This window comes from Gymnogyps californianus, chromosome 9 (genome assembly GCF_018139145.2).
Source record: "Gymnogyps californianus isolate 813 chromosome 9, ASM1813914v2, whole genome shotgun sequence".
Classification (NCBI taxonomy): Eukaryota; Metazoa; Chordata; class Aves; order Accipitriformes; family Cathartidae; genus Gymnogyps; species Gymnogyps californianus.
In genome coordinates, this window is record NC_059479.1 from 9,917,037 (window position 1) to 9,926,281 (window position 9,245).

The following is a 9,245-nucleotide window of genomic DNA, read 5'->3' on the forward strand; positions in this document are numbered from 1 at the left end:
TGTCCTGCAAGTGCTAGACTTTCCAGTTTCCTTTAAGTAAGTCATGTCTCTAAACAATAAAAGCGTAAAGCCTTTTCAAACTCACTGTAGAAGCATCTGGATACAGCTCAGTTCCTAGGAGAGGAATAAATTAACAGATCCTTGAATGGATCTTTCTTCAAAGGTTTAAGTTCCTCTAATGCCCACCCTCTAAACATTTAAGTATTTGACAGTAATAGACTGCTTGCTCTTAACAGAAGTCATATTCTTCTAAGGACAATGCATAAGGTTTACTAGAAATCCGACAGACTTCCACTTTAGGCACCACACATAAAGAGCACATTTCTACAGGTGCACTAATTTAAGAGAAAACGTTTTTTTTTCCTAAGTCTATGAAAAAGACCACTTCCAAAACTAAATGCTACCTCTCCTTTAATCCTTCTATATCCATCCAATAACTAGACGTTAACTGATCTGCCTCTGAGCATCCTGCAGGGAGAGCCTCTCCAGCTGCCAGGCGCAGCTTGTTCAGCGAGCAGCGCCCTACAGCCAGTCTGTTAACTGGCAGCACAGAGTGCAAAGCTCACCTTTACATCCAAGTTTGTATTTAATCAAGCAATCCTTCAACTGTGAATCAGAGTACACCGGCTGACAGGTCACATGCTTCTGGCTGCTCTGCTTTTAGAGGAAGTCAGGCTTTTTATTGCAAGACAGTCTGAATGCCAATAAAACCAGATGGAGACCAGGTCTAAACAACCTTTCTGGCTGCACTCAAGACTACTGCCATACAGGATCAGGAGATATCAACAAAGCGATGAGACAGGAAACAAGAAGTGTTTAGATGAGTAGGATAGCAGAGATAAAGAGAAATAAAGCCCCAAATCAGGTTCCAAAGACATGCGTACTGACAAGAAGAAATGCAAATAAGAAGAATCAACATTTCCATCAGTTAATGAATATTTCAGACTTAAGATTTTGTACAACAAATTAGAATAGGAAAAGGGAAAGTTTATCCATAAAAACTCTACCAGCTGAAAAAGACATTTATTACTTGAGTGATGCTCCATTGCTGAAGTTTACAGACTAGTTTGGAAATCTAGGATGCTGACAGACAGAAAAATTTCCTTACTGTCCACCTTAGAAAGGTTAATTGTTACTTGTAAGTTAACAGTTTCCAGCCTCTTTTATTTGTGAAGAAGTTTTAGAGTACTGTATGAGATGTTGCCAATAACATAAGTTCATCAGAAATGCATCAATCTGAAATGACTGACATACTTTAAACTTCCTGGTCACTTGAAACATAACCCTCTGAACTATGCATCCTGCCTGCTGGGCAAGAGAAAAGCAGTAGTGTAGGACTACCAATAAGGGGTCCAACACCTTCACTCCAGCTCTGTTTTCAGTACAGGCCCTGGGTGGGTAAAAGACACAGGTAGGCTCTAAAATCTCTCTTGCATGCCATATCCAGAAATGCTCTGTATGAGTTCAACTGGATTCCTTGAAGATAGTGCCAGTGGCCAAGTTTTTCACTGTGAAATCTCAAAGCATTCCAGACTAAGAACTAGTTTGAATATTTTTATCCCAAGGAACAAAGTTAGAGTGACATTACTGAATAAAAACTCCAACCTGACATTCAAACTCATTGCAAACTGTGCTTCATGTAACCAGGACACCTTAATTGTGCTCACATAGCTCCATCAACCTTTCATTTTTCCCCTCTTGTCTTGAATTCTGTGTAAAATGCCATAATTTTGGGTATCATGCTCAGCTTCAGAACACCGTTTTATACATTCACCGAGTACTTTGATTTTATTGAATGGGCTGAGAAGTTTGGCAGCTGGGTAAGTTAACATCACACAATTGGATCAAGTGGAGCCTTTCCAAAGGAGTGAGGAAAATGAATGTGTTTAGGAAGTTGTTTGCACAGGCAAGAATTGTTAGGTATAAAATTTGGTTTTGTTAGGGACACAAGACAGGTTAAACAGAACGCAACCACTACATAAACAAATGGTTCTGCAACTACTCATAAGGGCAACAGATAATACTACCTCTGGGTCTTCCATTGTTGCCAGAGTACTGAAAGTCAGACTCCGAGTTGACCAAAATAACTCTATGTGACTTTCTGTAATCTTCCATGTTTGGATTTTTTTTTAAAGGAAACCTGACTCTTCATAAGATGAAAGATCTTAAAACAGTCAAAAAAGCTTCTGTTATACTTTGGTGATAAACTGTCAAAGTCTTCTTTTTGGAGTATGGGAATTATATAATACATTATTTCTGGATTTTTGTTGATACTTTTTTTTTTTTAATAATGACATGGGAGGGAAGGTGTAAGATTACAATAAAACTCAGAACTTCAAACCTGTAACACATTCTCTGGCAAATTCAGTTTCCAATTGTTATATTCAATAAAATGTTTCCCTCAACACAGACTACAAAACAAGGGGTTTGACATTACAGGCACTTTCCCACAGTGATAGTTTTAATGTAACTATTAGATCTTCTTCCATCACAGAAGAACCTGTTTATTCCTTCTTCAATCGATCACCATGCGTTTACTTTAACACAGAGAGCAGGGAACGCTTTTATCATCACTCAAATGATCCTGACTGAATAGTTCAGATAGGTTAAAAAAAACAAAAGAAGCAACCCTTATACCTCAGACTACCGCACTCTTCTAGAAGTTGTTTTTTTTAATTTAAAAAAACTGTCTTATGACTCTTCTAAAAGAAGAGTGAGCAGAATAATTTTGCACCAAATTCTATTTCTTTGCATTCTAAGACTTTCAAGACTTGTGTAATAGTCTTCATAAAAAAAAAAGTCACCAAGGGAAAAATGTATTTTAATTCCATGCAGCTGTACATATCTAACAGTTTAAAAAAAAAACTTTATACATACAGATATATGTTAAGGGGTCTGGGTTAAACTAACAATACTAGTGGAACTAAGTATGCTATTACATGAAGTTTATTGGTATAACAATGGAAAACAGGACCTTAAATAATTTCAAGGTCCTTTTGTGATGACAGGGCAGCTATGGAAAATAGGACAGCAATACATTAAGCAGATATAAAAATAAGAAATTGACAAACTTGGATTTTGAAATAGAAGTCTCCCAAATACAAACACACTAAAAAAAACCAGCGGATATAAATAAAGAAGCTCAGGCTAAAGCCTCTAAATCTTTTATCACAAAATTTCTTTAGGATGTACCAATACAACAGTAACCCTGACATATTAATGGAACAAGGAGGCTGAGAAAACGTGGTTTATGTCCTCTTATATCAACAGAAAGTCAGTGGATGACCAAAATTTAACTGATTTCAGAAAGCCTGCAAATTATTACAAAGCAGAAAGGTAAACCAAACCTTGCTATTGTAACTGGCCTAAATTAATATATAAATACTGTTTATACATCAATTCTACACTTTCTAAAAGTGATGAAGATACCTAACCAAGAGAAATTTTAACTTTCTGTTCTGAAACCTCCTGAACTCTTTACCGTACATCTCACATACATAGAGACGTTATCATAAAGGCTTCTATGCTATTTGAACTGAAAAAATCTCCAATATTATACAGGCATGACTATCCCAGAAGTTAAGAGAAAGCTCCAAACACTGACTGGGCTGCCAATGTCCGACAAGCAAAAATCAACACTGAAATGAGTTTGGTCCTCAGCTCCTTTACGTTTGATAAAGATCTCTGACCAAACTTGTATTAGATTGTCCAGTGGAGTAAGAACGAAGAGTCAGAGGTATTCCACCTTTCCTACGAAAATCAGTAACATACAAGCTTGTTTGTTTTCTAAGCAGATACCACAAACATATAGAAATGACACCAGGTCTCATTCCCAGCCGAAGGGAGGTGTAAGTTTCTGACAGATGACGGCTGCCCACAGCAAGCTGGCCGCTGTGCTGTATCCCCACCAACTTCGCGTTTACCACCTTTCCATTAATCGCAAGGTCCTCGGAGAAGCTGCTCTAAAGGCCCAGCGCCAAGTGCACGTTGGTGGGGAAGTCCTGCAGGAGGTACGCTTGCCAGCGAGCCTGATATGTCATTTACAGCACACCCACACACCCTACGATTAACTTCATTTCGCCTTTAATCAGTTTTAGAAGCTCTTATGTGCTCCTGGATGCAGGGTGGCCAACCCTGAACAAAGGGGGAAGGGAGGGAGGGGAAACTCTTCGCCTCCGAGGGGCTGGCTGCAGGTACGCGGCCCCCCCGGGGCAGGCTGAGGGAGCGGGGCCCCTCCAGGGCCTCCCGTTACCTCAGAGCACCCCCCTCCCTCTCTCGGCGAGGGCTCCGGCCCGCACTCCTCCCTAGGCCGAAGGAGGCCTCTCCGCGGCCCCTCGGCGGCCAAGCCGCGTCGCCCGCCCCGCTTCGCCCACCCGCGGTCCCCCGGACCCTGCGCCCCAGCGGCGGCCTCCGCCCGGTGGGGCCGCAAGCGCCGCTTCCGGAGCCGGGCCCGAGCCCGGGCCCGTCGCCTCCATTTTGGGGCCGGCGCGGCACGGAGCTCACCTGCATGCCGGGCACTTGCACCGCCACGGGCGAGTGGGCCATGGCGGGCTGCGGCGGCCGGGCGCCGCCCGCTGCTCCCCTCTCTCGGCCTCCCTGCTCCTGGGCGGCGGCGGGGCCTGGAAGGACAAAGCGGTGGGGAGGCGGCTTCGTCGCGGGCCGCCGCTCCCTCCTTCCCTCCCCGCGGCCCGCCCTGCCCGGCAGCCCCCGCCCGCCGCCGGCTCACCTCGCGGCCGCGGGGCTGGGGCCGAGCTGCGCGACGCGGGCGGGAAGGGGGTCCCTAGCGCCGCTCTCCCATGCCCGCCGGGCTCCTAGCAGCGGCCCTGCCGGCTGGCGCCGCTCGCCCTGCCCATGCCCCCCCCTCCCCGGTCCCGGCGCGGGGGCGGCTGCTCGAGGCCCCCCGGAGAGGCGCGCGGGGTGGCGGCTCTCGGCACGGCCGGGGCTGGGCTCAGAGCGCCATGTCGGGCTCCGGCAGGAGGCGGCGGCTGCTGTGCGGCGGCGGCTTCTTCCGTCTCGGCTCCGGCCTCGCGGGGCGGAGCCGCCACCGCCGCCGCACGGGCCCCGGCGTCAGCTGCCCCCGCCTCCTCGGCCGCCTCGGGCCGCCCGCGCCGGGCGGGCAGGGACCGGGGGACGCAGGGAGGGGCGGCGGCCCGGGAGGGGGCCGCCCGCGACGTTGCGCGGCGCCCTGGGCCTGTCGGGCGCTGTGGCAGCAGCCTGGAGCCCTCGGGCACTGTCCCGCTGCCCCGACCCCCTCAGGCACAGTCCCGCTGCCCTGACCCCCTCAGGCAGCGTCACAGGGTGCTGTCCTCCCACACGCACTGTCACAGCGCCTGTACCCCCGGGCACACGGCCTCAGCCCCTTGTACCCCCAAACACCCCGTCACCACCACAGCTGTACCCCTGGCTCCTGTGCCGCAGAGACACATAGGTGCAGATAACTGAGTGGATATTTTACGGGGTTTATTTGCTTTCGTGACACAAAGAGGTGGTGTCTTCTCGTCTCAGGGGTGCTCCTGGCAGCCAGCCCTGGCAAAGGTAGTGTGGGCAAGTCTGATGTGGCTGTGGAGGTTCAGCTCCCGGTTCGGGGTGGTTGGTTTTCTTGCCTCCCCAGGAGGATTTCCCACCCGGGCCAGCTCTCCACCAGCCCTGCCCCAGCTGCTGCAGGACTCTCTCAATGCACACTTCTGTCCCTAACCGCCAGCTTCTTCCCTGGTGGGGTGGGCTGCCCCCCACGTTCTGCCGGGGCCTGGGGAGGAGAAAATAACTGTTTTCGGGTGACATTTTTCCCATTCGTACATGAGTCACCTATTTGTGTGCGTGATTCACAGTCCTATACATGAAAGTTCTGCCAGTTACTCAAGCAAAGCTAAAACCAACATCTTTTATGACACTGGTCTTCCCTTCGCCCCTCTGAGCAAGAAGATAGAAATCACGTGGGCCCATCACAAATATCCTCGTGGGTATGCGAGGACTTCCCTCAAATTCACAGGTTTATAGGTCTAAAAGCCAAGAAAACATAAGGTAAGCTGGAGATGTTGGATTGCTGGCCATACCAGAGCTATCCCCTTCAGAGGGTGGGTCCCTTCGGAAAGGATGTGACGGAAGGCGGTCTCCCTCCCTTACGACTCGGAGAAATACTGCACTGTGGCAAAGAACACAAAACACCTCTGTTTAAGGTAAGGTTGTGTTAAAACAGGCTAAAGCCAAGAATTTCAAAGTTAGGCAGTCTTTCCATCCTTAACTCACTGTGGTTTGAACCAAAAAACAAACTCACAGTGATGTTAGTTAAGGACAGGCTGCTGGCTCATGCTGGAATATTTTTATTTCCAACTTGCCAGCTTGTTAAGCCTTTACCGTTATTAAAATATTTACTTTCTTCTGCACCTTTGAAAAAATAACATGACTTTAAAAGGCTTCTACGTGATAGTTATACGTCTAAGTTACCTAGGAGCCTATAAGGAGTTCATTTTAATGGGTGGATTATTTTCTGAAAGGTATTTTCTGAAAGTTTATACCGTATACTTAAATAAAAAAATGTTTTTGATTAATAAACGTTTGGGAAGAAAGGGGGATTTCTACTGACAAAAAGCTTTCTTAATTATGTACAGTAGTTCAGTAAATAAATGAATGGACATCCACTCATGGAACTTCTGAATCCTGCCCAGTTCATTCTGCTCAAACATACTTAAATCACTTCTCCTTTTACCTTTTAATGGTCTTTAGAACATGACCCCGGAAAAAATCCTGACAAATGAAATATGAGGATTTTTGCTTCACGCTGCTAATGCATTACTGTCCCTCTGTTCCTCTTCTGGCTCTGAGGCTCTGCTTTTCTTTTTCTATCAATTCGTTACCTTGATTTTTCTCCCCAGAATGCTGCTAACTGGTTATCTCAGCCCTGTCTGGATTTTATACTCTCCCTCATATATTTCCTCTTGAAGGCACCTGTTTAATTTGTATCGGAGAGAGCACTGATTGCCAATCCACGCTTCCTGTTTTGGGGTTATATACTGAGACTTTAGGCCTTTTATGCATTTCTGACTTGCATGCATCTTAGTATAACACGAAAGGGACTGTAACGAATTTATTTAATAGAGTAAGAGCAGGGCAATTGCTATGCATGTGGTAAGGTATTCTCCCCAGTAATTATATCTGTAGCTATCTCCCACCCATGGCAGATTGGCCGAGAGAACTGCAGTGACAAAAACACAAAGCAAAATGTTCTGCAAAAAGGCAATGCTTGTTTATGCCGTACTTGCTCAGAAAGCCCCAGGATGATATGGTGAGTGAAGCCAGGGAGGAAAATCTGTCAGGGAATCTTAAGTAATCAGCTGGTCACGTAATGACTGAATCATCGAGCCAGGCTGCGAAGTGAGGTAGGCTGGCACCATAACATCTAAGAAAAGAGTTGTAATATTGTATGCCACTCTGTAATTAGCAAGTTCTAATTCGTGTATTAAGAAAGTCAGATGGTCAGTTGCTGATATTGCTGTATGAAAGACCTTCCCTGCCCCCTCCCAGCCCGCCCTGTAAATACCTGTTTCTGCTGTTTTCCAAGACTTAAAATGTGTCTATAATTCACTTAGGACAGCTCGCAGGGCCTCACAGTAGCCATGTGACCCAAGTCAGACCTTCTACTGTTTCGTGCATTTAACTACTATTTTTGTGTTGCTGGTGTGAAAATATAATTATTTTTACATCAGAAGACTGCAGGGAGCTAGTAAAAACACTGGGCTCTTTGAGAGTGCCTGCACCATGCTAGCTGGTTTAGACCTACCACAAAAAGTGGTAGAAATTTCTATCAGACTTCCAAACATAAACAAATAAAATGAAATTACTTACACGGCTAAATAGAAAAATACTGCATCTTATAGCTGTGGACTCCAGGGACTCCTCACAGTGATTTGCTGGGGTGAGGGAGGGAGTGGGTGTCTGATCTGGTTCCAGCTGAGCTGATGCAAACTCACCGTTAGAAAAGACCCCATCAGACTCACACATCTGTCTAGGAAATGTGATGCCCAGTTTCTACGTATCAGGGTGGATCTGGGTATTTTAAACCCTTTAGTGCCTTTGCAAAGTTCAGCTGGCTGACGCAGCACTGACCCGGGCTCGTGGAGACAATCCCATGTGATGCATTTAGAGGCAACTCCACAATTCTCCTCCTCATGCCTTTCTCTCAATACAAGCAGCACAGCACAGGGTCGTCACATAAAGGAGGAATACAACAGTACCCAAACTCGTAAAATTCAATGCCTTTCATGTTTTTACATTTGAAACACCTGTCCAAAGATGTTGTGGAGGTTAAAAGTTGACTGGGATCGGGAAAAAAAGGGCTGCATATATATTTTGTTAATGAGAACATCAGAGAAGTAAAAGGAAGAATGAAAATGTTTTTGCAAGGATATAATTTCTCCGTTCTTCAACATAAACCAGTGTCTGATTCGCAGGCATTAGGGAAATCACGTAGAGGAAACTTATGTAGCAGCTGCAGAATTTCCAGCAATGCCGCTAGAATCTGCTGATACTCACTAACATGGGAGGTAGATGTAGCTCTTGTCAATCCCATATTACAACTTTGATATTTCTGTATCCAGTTAATAATTCAAAATTATAAAGCCCTGCAGCTGGACTAGAAACAGTACTATAGTACATCCACTTCTGCCCACAACTTTCCTTCCCACGCCCTGTATCCATCCTCTTTGCCTCCCCTCATTCTCCAGCTCCTGCAGCGTCCAACCTTCCTTGTTGCCTCTGCGCTCTGGCATGGCTGTTTCCAGCCTCTTGCAGCCTGGGTGCATGCAGATGCATGCCAGCACATAAAGCAGAGGTCCCCCTTGTTCCCAGCATGGTGACAGCAGCCCCATGCCACCAGGAGAACTGGCTGGCAAAAACCTTCTCGAGCTCTGCGTTCCCCCAGAGGAGCCAGCTCAGTCATTCTGCGGGACAGCGGCTGCAAGGAGCTCCTTCAGCCCAAATGGATTATTTGGAGAATTCAGCTGCCAAAGTCTGCCAGTGTCAACTAAGTGTTCATAAATGGTGATTTTCACGTAATATGGCCAACTTGTGCATTTTCCCCAGGAGACAACAATGGCACATCCTTGAAACAAGGATGATGGCTTTACCACATTCCATGTCCTACCTCAAAAGCAAGGGGGCAAAATTATATTTCTTAGCAGGACAAAATGATACATCTTCCTGCAATCTTCTTCTTAGAAATGGCTGAACTATTTTTTAATTGACACTTC

General features: G+C 46.2%; 1 protein-coding gene across 1 annotated transcript in view; it reads right to left on the minus strand.

Annotated features, from left to right (window-relative positions):
* Window positions 1-4,603, minus strand: part of STK26 (serine/threonine kinase 26) — a 34,209-nt gene extending 29,606 nt beyond the window's left edge. The window contains exon 1 of the mRNA XM_050901569.1: window positions 4,504-4,603. Within this exon, the coding sequence (XP_050757526.1) occupies window positions 4,504-4,545 (42 nt within the window). The 5' untranslated portion in view covers window positions 4,546-4,603. The remainder of the gene's footprint in view (window positions 1-4,503) is intronic.
* Window positions 4,604-9,245: the final 4,642 nt, after the last annotated feature.